Source organism: Sinocyclocheilus rhinocerous, unplaced genomic scaffold, assembly GCF_001515625.1.
Source record: "Sinocyclocheilus rhinocerous isolate Xijiao unplaced genomic scaffold, SAMN03320098_v1.1 scaffold460, whole genome shotgun sequence".
NCBI lineage: Eukaryota > Metazoa > Chordata > Actinopteri > Cypriniformes > Cyprinidae > Sinocyclocheilus > Sinocyclocheilus rhinocerous.
In genome coordinates, this window is record NW_015667268.1 from 663,082 (window position 1) to 679,761 (window position 16,680).

At 38.1% G+C, this 16,680-nt stretch overlaps 1 protein-coding gene across 9 annotated transcripts in view; it reads right to left on the reverse strand.

Annotated features, from left to right (window-relative positions):
• The window catches only part of LOC107733424 (neuroligin-3-like), a 102,927-nt gene that overhangs the window by 17,429 nt on the left and 68,818 nt on the right, over positions 1–16,680 (reverse strand). Inside the window, exons 1-2 of one of the 9 annotated variants that reach the window (XR_001638976.1) lie at positions 2,883–2,898; positions 619–620 (exon numbers count right to left, since the gene is read on the reverse strand). Coding sequence is in view for 1 of the 9 variants with exons in the window: in XM_016545028.1 (XP_016400514.1) it covers positions 10,459–10,518 (60 nt within the window). In the remaining 8 variants the exon portion in view is untranslated. Of the gene's footprint in view, positions 1–247; positions 254–618; positions 621–1,986; positions 1,991–2,495; positions 2,499–2,882; positions 2,922–10,458; positions 10,519–16,680 lie in introns of those variants that run through there. The other 8 variants (XR_001638977.1, XR_001638985.1, XR_001638983.1 and 5 more) reach the window with 8 other exon arrangements.

A 16,680-nucleotide genomic window follows, 5' to 3' on the forward strand; every position in this document is an offset into this window, starting at 1 on the left:
TGCTTTGTTTCACAGAACTAATCGTTGCCTGGGTTGCGTACGTATATGTGGGGCGGAGCTATCAAAATAGGGGCAATACCCTTTTGGGGTAGGGGCGTGTTTGTTTTGGTGATTTCAAATATCAACATTGGCTACCAGAAATCGCTTACTCTGCCTTTAAACGTCAGTCGTTCCTCAAACAAAGCTATTATTAGAATATTCTTCATACCTTGTATGGACTCATTTTTGGAGCTTGACAGCACACCACCATTCACTTTCATAATAAGGGAAACAGAAGCTTGAACATTCTATCAAAGATCTCCTTTTGTGCTTCCCAGAAGAAAGACTGTATGTAATACAGGTTTAGAAGAACATGCTTCCTTATTTCTCTTAATGTTTTTATATAGACATTAATCAATCAACCATTATCAGTTTGTTATTTTCTGCTAATGACATAATATTAAACATAAAAAAGAGCACAAGCTGGGAAAATTGTCTCTCTACTGAGATGAAAGAGACAGAAGCCTTGAGAAGCGAGCACTGCTGGGCTAAGACTCAGAATGCTGTATTGTATTGAGAGTTGCCATGGATACGGCAGATCAAAATTCAGAATCTTTGAGAATGGCTAATCGCAAACACCACTCCAGTGCATTTGCCCCCGTTTGCATTCAAGCCCTCCTATTAAAGATGCGCCTATTTGTATGTATGCGGTCACAGCAAATTACCGGCTGGCTTTTTCTTGCAAATAAAGCATGTTATTTGCAATCACTGTGCCGCTATCTGCGCTTAATGTCTACTTTTGCAAGAACACATTCGCACATTACACTCCTGATCTGATGGAACAAGCGAGAACTGATTTGTATAGAATTTTTCCATTTCAGATCCGGCAGCTGAAAAATTTACGGTTACGTTTAAAGATTTATCTGGTATCTGAGAGAAGTATGATAAGGCACTGCTTTGAAATGACAATTCTCTGTTGACACTTATCGTACGGAAGAAAGACAATGTATGGAGTGGGAAAAAGAAGGTGAGAGAGAAAAAATGCACACGACTTCCTGCACAAGGGATGCACAGGATGAGATATTGAATGAAAAAGATCAATTAGAAAAAACAATACAAAGATTAGTCATGTCAGTGTTATCAGTAACCTCTTTTGTTGATTCACATCATGTCGGAATGATGTGACATAAAAAAAAAAAACCCCACAATACTCTGCTAACTGATCTCTTCTCTACCAAATATTCATATTTAATGTCAACATCGTAATCCCATTAAAGACATCTTGAACACATAAGATTCAGAATTCATATCCTGAGGAAAAAGAAGAGAAATATTGATTAAAAGACATTGTAAAGACAATTGCATTTCACAAACACATCATTTGAATAAAAAGGACATACATGACCTTGTACAGAAGGGGTGAAACTATAGAACATTAACTGAAATGTCAGCTTTATGAATGTACAGTACAAATATGTTCTTTGACATGAAAACATGACTCATTCGCTATGATACACAGACACAAACTCACAAACAAATGCATATGTTTCATCTTCAAAAGCAGAGGGCGTCATGCATCTATTCTTTTATATAACCTCCATCAATCATCTCCAAGTGAACTAAAGACGGTGAAGACCCCTGCTTCCATAAATGAAACAACACTTAACACCTCTGAATGCACGATGGGTAGAACGACCTTCTTCACAAAGTCTTCTGCGTCTCCATCAGAGTTGTGGTTAGGGTGTTAAAATATGGTGGATGTCAGACCTGGGCGGTAGCGCTCAGCGTGTCTGCAAAGCTCAGGAGGAGGACGCGTCAAGCTATCTGTGAACCTCTCAAAATTCTCAATGGGCCACCTCTCAATGGCCTGTCACTCTAGAGGAACTGGACAGCGTGAGCACTGATAAGTGGCCCAGACTAGCACTGACGCTGTAAAACATGGAATCTGTCAAACATTCTTATTGTGAGCATTGTATGAGCTCCAAAGTCGAGGTTTTGACTTTAGACCCCACTGCTGAGCTCATCACAGATAACATAAATGTTAAAGATCGACAGTTTCAGGTCAGACTGAATATTTCTGAAGCCAGCATAGCTCGGACCCTGCAGGAAAATGCATATTATACACATGGAGCCTTTATACACCGTCTACCTCAATCTGTCTACAACTATATATATATATATATACTGTATATATTTTTTTTTTAGAGAACATGAGTGGTGCTTGCTTTTGCAAATCTCACTACCCCAATGCTAATGCTGTTAGAACATTGCTATGCGTTGTTGATGTGGCTTCTAGGGTGTTTTGCAAGTTTGTTGTGGCCAAAATCATGTACTGTTAGAGTTGTTTGATGAAGAACTCTGTGGCCATTAAAAAATTATGCTCTATTAAGTACACATTAATAGGATTCTCTAGCTTCATTGAATAGTGGAGTGTCCATTGGATGGACATATCCAAAAGTAGAATGGCATATGGGTATTTCTTGGGTACTGTTTTATGGACATGCTACTCATTTCACACACTGCTTTTTGCAAGCAGTTTAGTAAGAGAGTAGGCATATTGGGGTGCAGGGTATGATGATACTGCAGTGCTTTAAATACAAGTTAATACAAAATAACACATATTGGCCTAAGTGAAATGCAAAAGGTTTGCATTTGGCAATTTGTAGACTTTGATTTCAATGGCTCAACCTCAATCCAGATGGGATGAGTGACCTTTGAAGAAGGTAAGTTCTTGAGACTGGGCTGCGGTGTTTGTGCATTAAATATAATGGTACTAACACAGAGACAGGTGGTTTGATGTGCTCTTTGAAGCCCAGCTTCTAGCAGTGAATGAGGAGGAGGGAGAGACCAAGAGAGAGACAGAAAAGGGGGGAGGGTGAGTTTCAGACAGTTCTGAAACTCACTGCACCACCACGCAGATGCCACGTCAGACACCTCACACGCTACGAACCAAAAGCACTACCACACACACACCTGCAAAGAGCTTATAATTATGCAAAATGACCATACTCTCAAGAATTTGTGACAATGTCCTGAGACTGATGCCAAGGAATATAGACTTTTACAAATGTGAGTGCCGTTTGCCCATGCAAAATCTACCACCACACTGCTAGGGTGTCTGGGTGGTTGCTTAAGGTCTGTTCAGACCAAACCGAGCAACCCAGGCTCATTGGAAATACATGGTTGTGGCGATCTTTCTGCAACACCAATATTACGTACCTTACTTCATGTTTCACAGCAAGTGAAATGTCCAGTGAGTAGTGGTAAACTCGCATTTAATACTTTAATTGCAAATTGTTTTTATTGCAAGCACATATTGCTGCATTTTTATTATGTTGCTTCAGGTACATATTGTGGTGTTTTTGTTACGTTGCTTCAGGTACATATTTTGGTGGTTTAGAATTCAGATGTCTGGGCAGGTTCGCTAAAAATGTAATGCTCTATTGTGTTGGAAAATAACATACCTCATACACCAAACCCTGAACCTACCTGATAGTGTTAACAAATGCAAAAGTGATATAAAAACACATTTGCTGATGCAACTGAAAAGTATTGGTTTTCAAATCTCTTAGCATGTTAAAATTGTTTTGAAGTCATAACATAATATTGTGCAAGGAGTAGTTTTGCAGAATTGTAGGCAAAGGCATGTATTTCCAATGAGCCTGAGTAGCAAAAGAATGTTGGGTGCGAAAATTCGGTGCAATAAATATTTTAATTTGATTGAATGGCTGTTAATGCCTCTGTTCATACTGACACAAATATGTTATATTGTCTAATCTCTTTTCCATCACACTGCAAATAAAGCTGGCGAAAATCTGGCCAAATTTTTGTGCCGAACATTTGTGCTGGTGAGAACAGGCCTTCACACTGAAGGAGGGTCCTGAACTCTATCTGCTAAAGAAACCAGAACATCACTAAGAGTTGAGGGTAAACTCTTTCACCTGGGCTATTTACCTGTTAGCATTCCACTGTACTGCCCATGGTACACTGTGTGTTTTAGGCGATTTAGGCAAATTTTACAGGAATGCTAAGGGGTTAAGTATGTTTTTAGTTTTCAAACCAATGTACCAGGTTCCAGGTTACCATCATAAGTTCAGTTACTTAGAAAAACAAATAGCACACACAAATAGCATAACTTTCCTAAACAAGTTGTGTAATTTGTGTTTGTAACACAAAAGTGTGGGACAGGTAACACACCAAAGTTTAATATTAAGGTTATAGGAGTTTGTTCAAATCACTAGCCAACAACGCAATCTATGCATTTAAGCCATAAATGTTTCCAGTCTGTTCCTTCAACTATTGGCACAAAACTGTACAAACAGGCATACATCCGATTTGGCCAATTGCTTATTTAATCCATCCTGTGTGACGGTAGGCACTGAACTCCATTTTAGACTGGACACTCAGTGAAATCCATCCTAACACCCAAGCAGGTGGAGCTGGCCTGGCCACTGGCACCATGGGAAGAGGGCTAGTGTCTGGAGGAGGGAAGGGCTCTTTTGTCCAATTAAGGCACATGGATAAGCGAGCCAAGCAATAGCTATGTGCATCTATTTGTCAGCATTGGGAAAGAGAGCAGACACATGAGACAAGGTATGTCTTCCTGTGAGCCAAACGTAATATATCACTACTGCCATGCTCTACATAAAGAATTAGTTCCCTGCACCTAAATATACACCTACTTAAAGGAGACATATTATGCCCCTTTTTACAATATGTAATAGTAAACAGTTGGGAAATAAGTCGTCAGATTTTCATGATATGTCACCTTTAATGTAGCAGTACCATAACAGTTATACCTCAGTGCAAACTGTACCGGTAGGTGTTATAGCTTTGTTTAGTAGCACCTGAGGTTGACTTAATTGCCAATGATGCTCTACAGAATGATAGGCACTGCAATCTGTTTGTGCCAAACCTGATGACTGAAATAAGGACCACCAGCTGAGAAATTATGCCAACAGCTTGCTAGTTACATTATGTCATATGAGCCCAAACTATTTCAGAGGTAAAGACAGATGTCTGGGCTGAATCCCAAGTCACACTGTATTCATCCTATAAAGTAAACCAGATTAGATCAGGTGCATCCCAAATTAAAGCACATTAAATTACACATAGATGTCATAATACTGACATATTAACTTGCTTGCATGCATTCCTATCTAGAAGTAGATAAATTGGGATTCAGCCAGAGTGAGCAGAAAGAGATGGAACGACTGGGATGTATTCACACAGTTTGTGCCTAAAGGCTCCTGGTTGATCTGGCGAAGGGTTAAGTGTGTGGTAATGTCGTCTAGAATTGTTTGCCAAGTAAGAATGGCCTAGATTCACAATGATATGTAGTCAGAGAAGAGTAGAGGTTGTAAGGTGAACAATGTGCCATGCTCACTATTGCTATCTTTTGCAAATATGTAGTGGCAGCTCAATTCTAGTTTCTGTGTCCGAGTATTGTTGCTTTGACTTGCACGCCTTGTTAGACAAACGGGGCATACTGATATATATTTGGCTCAAGTGGAATATCATTCACTGTTTGAATGTCAAAACTAATTTGTCGCACTCTTACATTTGATAACTTCAGTGGAGATACCCAAAATGCTTTAACAAGGAAGTGAGGCTCAACTGTTTACCAACCACAACCTCCCGATCTAGGCCAACTCATTTGCCACCTTTGCCTGCTTTGTATTCTTGTTTTCTTTTAATGTTCTGGCATGCTTCACAAGCCATGCTTCCTATTGTCACTGTTGACGCCATACCCCTGGGCCATTCAGAGTCAAGGAAAAACAGGCAGGCCATTGATGCAGGGTAATTGGCACCTCATGCAAAAACATGCCTTGGGCTAGAACACGGATATCTCGGTGGACTACATCTCAATCCAGAGCTGAATCCACATCCCACTGGGACTGCTATGTCCATAAATCCAACCTCCAGACCAAGCGTAAAAGCTTCTGGAAGGACATGCTGCTTGACTGCTGGAGCCTACTGGATTTTTCATGGAGAGCCACCACACTGGCACAAGTCAGAAATTGGATTGTCTGAACCAGCCAATTGCAAAGGTAATGCAACCACTTTGGATTGGAAGTCCAAATCCTCCCAAGGGAAGCTTCCCTACATGTATAGGGCTAAGACGTGTGCATTACAAGGCCTCTGCCTCCGTTGGTATTGAAGAAAGCATTTCGATTAACACTGCTGTTAATACCCCTGACTGAGCCGCTTCAAACTTGAGTTGCTTCAGTTCCCATTTCAGCCTTAGACACCGCTGTAAAGTACAACAGTAGAATGGCAAATGCAAAGTGCCAGCTTTGATGCAGCACCTGAACACGATAAATGTGGCCAGCCAAACAAGAACTGAGATCAGCACTTGGTCTAAACCAACAAAGGCACAGTAGGGGTGTACAACTTGACCATAACCCCAGCACTGAACATGTCCCTCACCTATAAAATCTATTGTCAGTTTAGGAGCATAAAGGAACAACAATAACAGGATTTGAGGTTCTGGGGTTTAAGCCTTTCGCAGTAACTGGGGAAGAATACTTTTCCAATTCTAATCTCGCCAGATATCCACCCTGAGCCCAGAATATCCCAAGATAAATGCTGAAAGTGAACAATGCTCTTGCTGATTGGCAACTTCTCTTGCGCGCATGCTTTTTCCTCCTCCGTTGCTAATCCTCTTACCACAACTTGTCAGCCTCTCTCTCCTAATCTAAATCCATTCGCCTGTTTTAAAAACTGTGCTGTGATATCCCATGCTTGCCTCTTATGTGTCTCCATGTTGCTGAACACAGACAGCGCTAGTCCTGCATGCTAGTAAAATATATGAGGGAGCAAAACCACAACAAATAGATTTTAATTACCACATCATGAAAATGTCATTTGCACTGTACAGCTATTCTATACAGCTATTACATGACTAAATGAGACTCAATGGAATAAGGCATCATGCATCAGCAATACAGCCTGCGTTACGTTGCATGCAGGTCAAGCACTGTAACACAATGCACAGGGTTCAAATAATTTCATTTTTGACACCATCTGCCACGGACCTACGATATGAAAGAGAGACTGATCCTGTGCATCTAACTATAAAGTATTTTTTATGACACAAAGTCATAGGCATATCATGACATTCAGAGAATGTATGTAATTTACTGAGATATTCTATGTAAATGAATAAATGGTCAAACCTATCTATGTGCAACGCTTCTCATATAGAGGTAGCTTTGTGTGATGTTGCATAGTTGAGCTTAAGTTGAAGACGTGAGTGAGTCATGTAAAAATGCCTTTAATGCCTTTATGACACTTTAAATAACAATAATATGATTATGATGATGTAGAAACAAAAAGACAGTATATTTTTAATGTTTGTTTAATGGAATCCACCAATACTACTGATGTCTCTAAGAAATTGCTTTCCTCCTCCCCTACTCCACCCAACTTCTCTTTACTTTTTCTGACTCAGGTCTTAAAGTCTCTACTAATGAGCTGACGAGTTAAATCGGGTGTGTTAGATGAGGGAGACAGTGCTGGTGCTCCAGGACAGTTTTGAAAACCACTGCATTTCAGAGACACGTTCTTAAATCTGACTCATATATAACAAATACTTTTATGCGTGCACAGTTTTAAGGCGGCTTTATTTGCATTTTTGGTAACTTCATGACTTAACTGACGACATAACTATGACAGTGCATGCTTGTAGTTTCTTTTGTGCTTTAATATGAAATGATAAACAGCGCGAGTCGCCGCATTTGTGATTGGTAATTGAAGAGCACGTGCTACGAGCACAGTATAGGGTAGAGTGGGGGAAACGCCCCCCTTAAGGACTGTGTAGTTTTTTCTGTGAAACAAAAGTTAAATGTGTCCAGAATAGTTATCGTAGTTTTTGTGACAATGACGTAAATTATAAACCATGTATGAAAAATGTCCAGAGTTTTAATGTTATTTGATTTTTAACAAAAATTGAATTTGTACCAAGGGGGTACAAATAAGTGCGGTAAAATGACCCCAGTCTGACAAAGTAATTTGCTTTATACATTTACAGCAAAATCAGAGTACAGGCAGTTTTAGCTTAAAATGAAAGAGAACATAATCAATAATTATGAATTACAAAATTAGAATATTATAGCCTATTTGATTTTTTTTAGCTGATGGTAACTGGCTAGCTAATTAGCTACCTGATGCTAACTTGAGGCAATTTTTAAATATAAAGTCCAAATATTTTTCAACCAACTAGTTAGAATACATTTGATGGAAAAACAAAGGATGTGATGTTCAGGACAGTGTAACTACAGTAATGAAGCCCCCTGGGGGTGTTTTAACCCACAGACTAGGTTTGAAAAAAAATTTCATTCTGAAAATTTAATTATATTTTCTTAAATAACACATACTCCATATCTACAGGTCTTACTATTCTCATATCCAGGGGCGTCAGAGAGTGGGTAATAGTGGAACTGAGTAACAGGGACCCATGCCGAGGGGGGACCCGATCGTGAACTGTGATCCCCAACTCCACTGAGCGTGTATACAGGTATATATATATATATATATATATATATATATATATATATAGAGTGGGCACAGAAAGTATTCAGACCCCCTTAAATTTTTCACTCTTTGTTATATTGTGCTTCTACTAAATACTGAGCATTTTTCAGTTTTTCTTTTTTAATAAATCTGCAAAAATGTCAACAATTCTGTGTTTTTCTGTCAATATGGGGTGCTGTGTGTACATTAATGAGGAAAAAAAATTAACTTAAATGATTTTAGCAAATGGCTGCAATATAACAAAGAGTGAAAAATTTAAGGGGGTCTGAATACTTTCCGTACCCACTGTATATGTATACACATACAATGAATTTGTTTTAGTGACAGAAGCTCCACAGTTCAACAGACTGACAGTGACAAGACAGGACATAAATAATAAAAAGAATAATACAAAATAGACAATGTACAAAATAGCAAAAACACAATATATAATATAGACAATTATGTACGTACAGGTATAATATGTGCAAATTTGAAATGTAAATAAGTACATGTGTTAACCCTTTAGGCGCCAGGTATTTTTGGGAAAAATGCTGGATTTTGACAAAATTTCAAATTTTCAAAAGCTTGTGGCGTGAAAGGGCTTAAAGATAGAGATCTACTGTAAATTAGAAAAATGTTGGGCATGACCAAAAGTTTATGTGGGGTGTAAATATACTCATCTAATTTGCATATTATGACGTCATCAGAGGCAGCCATCTTGAATTTCATAATATTCAGGAAATAGTAGATATTGAATTGATGTTTGAACTTATTTGCAAGTTTTTATTTTTTTAATTTTTTTATTCTCATTCCAAATGATCAGAAAAGAGGAAACCAACAACCTGGCCGTTCTGGTGCGCAGTACTCTGTAGCGTCGACCAGATGGCAACAGTTCAAAGAGGGAGTGGGCTGGCTGTGAGGCATTCAGAGTGATTTTGCCAGCCCTTTTGCTCACTCTGCATGAGTACAGTTCTTGGAGAGTAGGGAGGGTTGTACCAGTGATTCACTCAGCAGTCCGGACTATCCTACGTAGTCTTCTGAGGTCAGATTTGGTAGCTGAGCTGAACCAGACAGTTATTGAAGTGCAGAGGATGGTTCCACAGTTTTGAGTGTGTTCAGCTCCAGGTTGTTAAGACTGAACCAGACAGCCAGCTCTTTAACCTCCTGTCTATAAGCAGACTCGTCTATGTCCTTGATGAGGACGATGACTGTAGTGTCGTGTGCGTTTGCGGAGGAATGTAAACACTCACGAGAATGAATGAGCAAAATTCCCGCGATGAGTAGAAAGGCTTACAGTTAATGAAGAGCACTTCTAGATAGATAATCGAAATTCGGTAGGAGATTTTGTGGTGTGTTCTGCCGAATGTTCAGCAGTTCATCCCTGGTAAAACTGATCGTGTTTGAGAAACAGAAAACAGGAAAAACTAACAAAAACAGTACAAACACTGGAGAGCCAAGCACTGAGGCGGCCGTCTGCGGCGCCATCTTTATCTCTTTTAAGATATAAAGAAAAATATGTATGATTTGAAACCTTGATCAACCTTGAAACCTTGATCTCTTTTAAGATATAAAGATATAAAGAAAAATGTAAAGAAACCTGAGCTTATGTTGTTCATGGTCATATAAATAGATTTCATCTGATTTTATGTTTGTTGGGTTGTAAATTCAAACCAGTTGAGAACCACTGCACAAATTAAAACAATTCTAGCCTAAGATATACCATATACAACAGATGAAAGAAAAAAAAACATACAAAGCCACGCTGCACCTACGCAATTCACTCTCACTCTTAAAAATCTCCCTGACATGCTAAGTATTGCAGTATTTGAGACACAGTCATCCACCACACCCATACAAAGGACCATGAGAGAAGGTAAAAAGATGCACAAGGGAGGGCTGCAGTCAAAGTATAGAGAAAAAAAAACAAGACATGCAATTGTCTTTCGTCACCAAAGTGAATACCTTCATCTTCATCACCGTCGTTATCGGATAAATCCTCGCCCTGTTTTTTGGAATGTGTTCCTGTTAGTAAAGCAGGAAAAATACAGAGAAACACAGGAAATTCAAAATAGTATGATCATCAACACAGGAAATGGACTGTACAGAAAAAAAGCTATACATGTATTTAGCTATACATGTGATTAATATTAGACAGTAATTCATTAACTTACATGAAACTGGTCAATAACAGAAATAATTTAAATGTATAACATGATTGTTCATGTATACAGAATCAAGTTCACATAATGTGCATAGATTAGAACACAACCTAATAAGAAGTTAGAATTTGGCTGAGATTAGATAAAATGGCTAAAACATGACAGATCATTTTATTTACATAATAGCAAAATATTGAAATAAATTATCAGTTGAGTTCGACCCTCTTATTAAGTCTGTGTTTTATATTACAAGTCATACATAGCTTTTTTTTAAACAAAGTAGAACTTCAATACAGTGCTGCAGAGTTGCATTAAAATAAATGACATACTTTTCAGTGGGTCAAGAGCTTAACACACTATAGATAAATAAAAAGCATTAACAAGACAAGCTTCAATTTGTAATGATAAAGAAAACTTCATTATCAGCCTTTCTGTTTTAACATGTCTGAATATAGATGTGACTCTGCTGTGCAGTAATTTCAACATTAGCGTTCATTTCAAATGAAAGCTACAGTTCATCTACCATCACATCACCAATGTCATCAACAGTGTTTGTACAGTTGGAGAATCAGCACATTCTTTGATCAACATGTTTTGTTGGTCCTGTAACAGCATTTGTGTCGAACTAACATGGCCATTACAACAACCCTAACCCTAAATCTAACCCTAAAATGTGTTGGGTCAATTGACTGCTGAATGCTGTTCCAGGAACTTGCCCTACTTGGCAAAGTCATTTTTAACCAGTGATTAATGATGTCTTACATCTATTGGGAAATGATCAGAGTAGCGAGGTCAATCTTTTAAAGAGATTTTTACAAAACTCTTGAATGTCATTCATAAAATGCATGTTTTTTATTTTGTCTTTTAAGAAATGCAAAGCTTCAGTGGTACAACCTGCTTTATATGTGCATTGTAGTCCACTAGGTGTATTGCATCACACTGTTAAAGGGATAGTTCACCCAGAAATGAAAATTCTGTCATTAATTACTCACCCTCATGTCCTTCCAAATCCAAACCCATAAGACCTTCGTTCATCTTTGGAACACAAATTAAGATATTTTTGATGAAATCCGAGAGCTTTCTGACCCTGCATAGAGAGCAAAGCAACTGAAACGTTCAAGGCCCAGAAAGGTACCAAGAACATCGTTAAAATAGTCCATGTGACATCAGTGGTTCAACCGTCATTTTATGAAGCTTTGATTATACTTTTTGTGCGCACAAAAACAAAAAGAATGACTTAATTCAACAATTCTTCTCCCCCGAGTTGCCTTCTACCGCCATTATCGAGAATAACACAACACATACGTGTTCAACGTCAGCAGCATCACGCACGTGCGTCGTGTTACTCCCGATAATGGCGGTAGATGGTAACTCGGGGGAGAAGAATTGTTGAATAAAGTATTATCATAGCTTCATAAAATTACGGTTGAACCACTGATGTCACATGGACTATTTTAACGATGTTCTTGGTACCTTTCTGGGCCTTGAACATTTCAGTTGCTTTGCTCTCTATGCAGCGTCAGAAAGCTATCGGATTTCATCAAAAATATCTTAATTTGTGTTCCGAAGATGAACGAAGGTCTTATGGGTTTGGAACGACATGAGAGTAAGAGTAATTAATGACAGAATTTTCATTTTTGAGTGAACTACCCCTTTAAGTTGAAGTAAGGAATTGTTTGAGAGAGGTGGCAGCTGTGATACCTGAGGCGAGAAAGCTCTGTCACTTCAAATGTCCTTTATAGTGCATCTGGATTTAATGGCATCATGTTGCAGTTCCCATAAACTCTATTATTTGTCATTGAGAGTATTCACAGTCCAAACGTTTCTGCATTAATATATGGCAGATGTTAAGCACATCAGTGAAAATCTAATTTTGAAATACTACAAATCAAATGCAAAACCCTTGGATTTATCAACCACTGACTACATCAATGAATGATAACTTTAATGAATTAAGGCTGTATTTGAAGGCATTTCTTATGCACAGGCAATTAATATTTTACATTTAAAGGTCAATGCTGCATTCATTTGATTTCTATAATTTAGCCCTAGGAATGGGAATTATCCGGATAATTGGGATTTAATAATAATGCCCGTTCCTTAACTACGGTGGACCAGTATTGCACAACACAACGAAATTAAAAAAGCAACATAAGCTCACAACACAACGAAATTAAGCCACAACACAACGGAAATGCTCCCAACCACTGAGTTAAACTGTCCAAATTGAAAATAATATTGACTTATTTTCTGCTCGATTCATAAATCGATACATTACCAGGATATCAAAACATTCAGTAAAAACATGTTGTTCATTTAAAAATCGATTACACATATTAAGATCATTGAGAATTTCTTGTGGCGTCTAGAGGAAATATCGGTGTTTAACTGTCAACACTGCTCCCTAGTGGTCGGGACAATTTCCGTTGAGTTGTGGCTTAATTTCGTTGTGTTGTGAGCGTATGTTTGCTTTTTTAATTGCGTTGCGTTGTGCACTAATGGGTCACCGTACTTAGCGATTCCAAAAACAATGTCTTTTTATGTACTTTGAATATTGTTTTGTAATTATATTTCAATATTTTTAGTTAAATAGTCTAGTTAGTCACAGACTGATTCAAACTGATTACATCAGTTTGGTTTGACCATTTCGTAAAAAATGTTGGTCACACTTTATTCAATAAACTGCTAATTAGCTGCTTATTAATAGTAGGTAGTTGTTAAGTTTAGGTATGTGGTCAGATTAAGGGATCCAAAATATGGTCATGCAGAATCAGACATTAATATGTGCTTTATAAGTACTAATCAACATCCAATAAGCTAGTCATATGCATACCAATAAGCAACTAGTTAATAGTGAGAACTGTTCCCTAAACTAAAGTGTTACCGAAATTTCAGTACTCTATTCACTTTGACATTTCATTGCATTCACTTTTCAGCTAAAACACCGTATTGCTTGCCATAACACCACCCTTTCAGTAATGTGTTTCATCTGTATCAGCATTAAAACATGAATGTTCAAGAACCGTTGACGGAAATGAATGCCATGAAAATAATTTGTTTAAAATGGAACCGGTTCTGAGTAAGATTCCCAGCCCTATAGCACTTTATATAATATGAGCCTCAGAGGGCGGCAGCCTATCACTGTTTTCATACACTTGTGTTTTTACAGTGAGCTAATACATCCTCTGTGACCTATGCGTCAGTGTAAAGAGCTCACTGAACGTAAAGTGCATCCCATTCTGAAAAGCTGGAGAAGAGGGTCAAAGTGACAATGGATTGAGCCCAGATTTACATATCGGAAAGGTCACAGTGTGGCAAGGGACCTATTGGCGAAATGTTGAATTCTAACAGTCCGAGATGGTATTCACTTTACTGTCTGTCTCAAATCCTCCTGTGGTCTTCCTCGCCTTCTCTGTTTAGGATTCTCTCTCTCTCATTCCAAAGCATTTGTCATAGAATTTTATCTTTTGTTACTTCTGGAAATGAATTTCAATGTGACGTATACAGATTTCAGCATCAATCCTAGGTGAAAGATTGACTGAGAGCCCATCTTACTTCTGTATTTCCAAGTGCACCATGATTAAAATGCAGAATGGGAACTTCTTTTATCAATCGGGAATTGACAGGCTGGTGAAAACTGGCGTCTTGTACCAGAACAGACCAGGTCATATGAATTAATTAATATGAATAATACCTGTAGAAAGCTATCCGTTAGCATTCCCATTCATCTCAGTGGCAGTTGCTCAGCTGGCCTGTGACTGCAAAACCTGTTTGCTGCCATCTGTGCCATGACCCCTAAACCTAACCATTCGTCAACAATATTAAACCAGCCTGGTCTCTTTGTTTCTATGTAACCATTCATACATAACATTTACAGTTACAGAAACATATTTTTGGTACATTTGGATAGATGCTGAAACATAAAATATGGATGTATTGACAATCTAAAATGTAAGCACTATTATGTATTTACAGTTATAGAAATGTAAAATATTTATGAAATAAAATATACTTTTATAGTTACATTTGCAAATGAAATGCCTCCGTAGCTCCTGGTTAATCTACAAGCAGGTGCATTGGAATAAATAGAAGCAAATCATCTAACAAAAATATATGAAAATATAACAGCTTGCAAATCATATTTTAATGCAACATTTCAGTCATGGGGCTATCATCAGGATGAAAGTTGCATGATGAGAACATTATTAAACTATGGTTTGCAAGCTAAAGCAGTGTGTGGGACTCATCTATTTTTGTTATAGTATAGTTTTTCATTTTTTAACGCACATATACATATGATATAGTCAGATTTGAACAGCTAAACCTAAACATAACCAAGTAATTGCAATAATTTATTCCAAAAATCAGCACCTAAGTAGTCCAAATGTTGATATGCAGCAAAATCAGATACCTTGAGAGTGAGGAAGGGTTCTTATTTGCTATTATTGCCATAAACTCATCTTTTCAGAAAGACTGCATAATTTGCAATAGCCTAAATAGCAATTTCCCCCACTTATGTGGCCTATGCCTGTTCAAAGAAAAGTTATTTCAGAAGACTGTTGTACACTAATAAATTGCGTACAATCAAACCAGGAACAAGTATTAAGAAAGTAAATAGGGCCAATTTTGACTTGATGTCGACTTTAAAGGTTAAGGAGACTATAATCATGGAGAAAGGACAGCCAAAAATTTACACCAGGGCTTTAGTAGCCCAGATGACTTTTATATCACAGGCCTTTTGTTTTTATTACAAGTGCTGGATAAATAGAGGAGCGCATTATGAGCTGTCCTTGGCGTTAACCGCTGCGGCAATAACCAAGAGTGACTGCGAAGAATGCTTATGAAAAAAAAAAACCCTGGCTGGAAACCGGTGATTACATTAAGACGGCTGAAATATTTAATTGAAATCCTCAGCTGTTTCAGTCGAAGACATTCGTTCTGTTTACCTTCTGTTTTCGGCGTGCCTCTTAAGATGAAACGAAGCAGCGACGTATAGATCACGAAAACAGCTACTGCTCGACCTTGGAAGAATAACCGGCCCTTTATAGAAGGACTAACAACAAAAAGCTTTTGGAAGACACTGCGCTCTGAACGGGCAGATATACTGGGCCAGTGAGCAGTGTGGGATCCCAACAAAAACTTCCTGGATGAGCTGTGTCTTGCATTTCAAGTCGGACTGAATGAAGTGCCACTGGCAAGACTCCGCTCACACCAGGCCTATGGGCTGCCACACATTTAAAAGAGCCGTTCCTTATCAAGCGGAGGGGACATCCGCTTCCCTTGTGCCTTTCTTCCTTAACTTCCGCCCACCCCTTTCTACATTTATGCCATCGCTGTTTGCCATGCAACTTAGCCTGCGGCTAGTACATACGCACACATTTCAAACCTCAGTAAAGTTGAGCTATCCAAAAGCGATTTCCATGCCATTTTATTGTCTGTCATTGCTCAGTCGGAGCCTAGTTCAGATTCCAACACTTAGCAGTTTCCATCACGTTGGCAGACTGCTGGAATATGATTCATTCTCTCTGAATGCCTTGCAAATGCGTTCTCTGATTTGATCCCACCAAATTCCCTTCTCTCAAACAACTAAACTGCACCAAAGCCAAAAATACAGCGGGAATTCTCTCTTAATAAGTGATTTGTCAGAGCCCATTTGAAACATGACAGAAAGAGCTCCCTGAGAGATTTCATCATGCATGCGTGTTTCATAGGAAATGTGTTGCCAACGTTAGACTATTATGTTAATAGAAGCAAATAAACATAATTGACCCTGTACTTGGGGAATGGTATTAATGCAATCTTTAAAAACACCCTTTAGGCATTAAACGTTCTATTAACAGCGTGATTCATCTCAGGGAATTCTTAAACTGAATATATAAACAGATAAAAACTAGATGAATTGAAGATTGCATTGAAGTTTAGCCAACGGAATTCATTAGAAGTGCCTCCTAGGATCATGTTTTTAGAATATATGTATATATATATATATATATATATATATATATATATATATATATATATATAT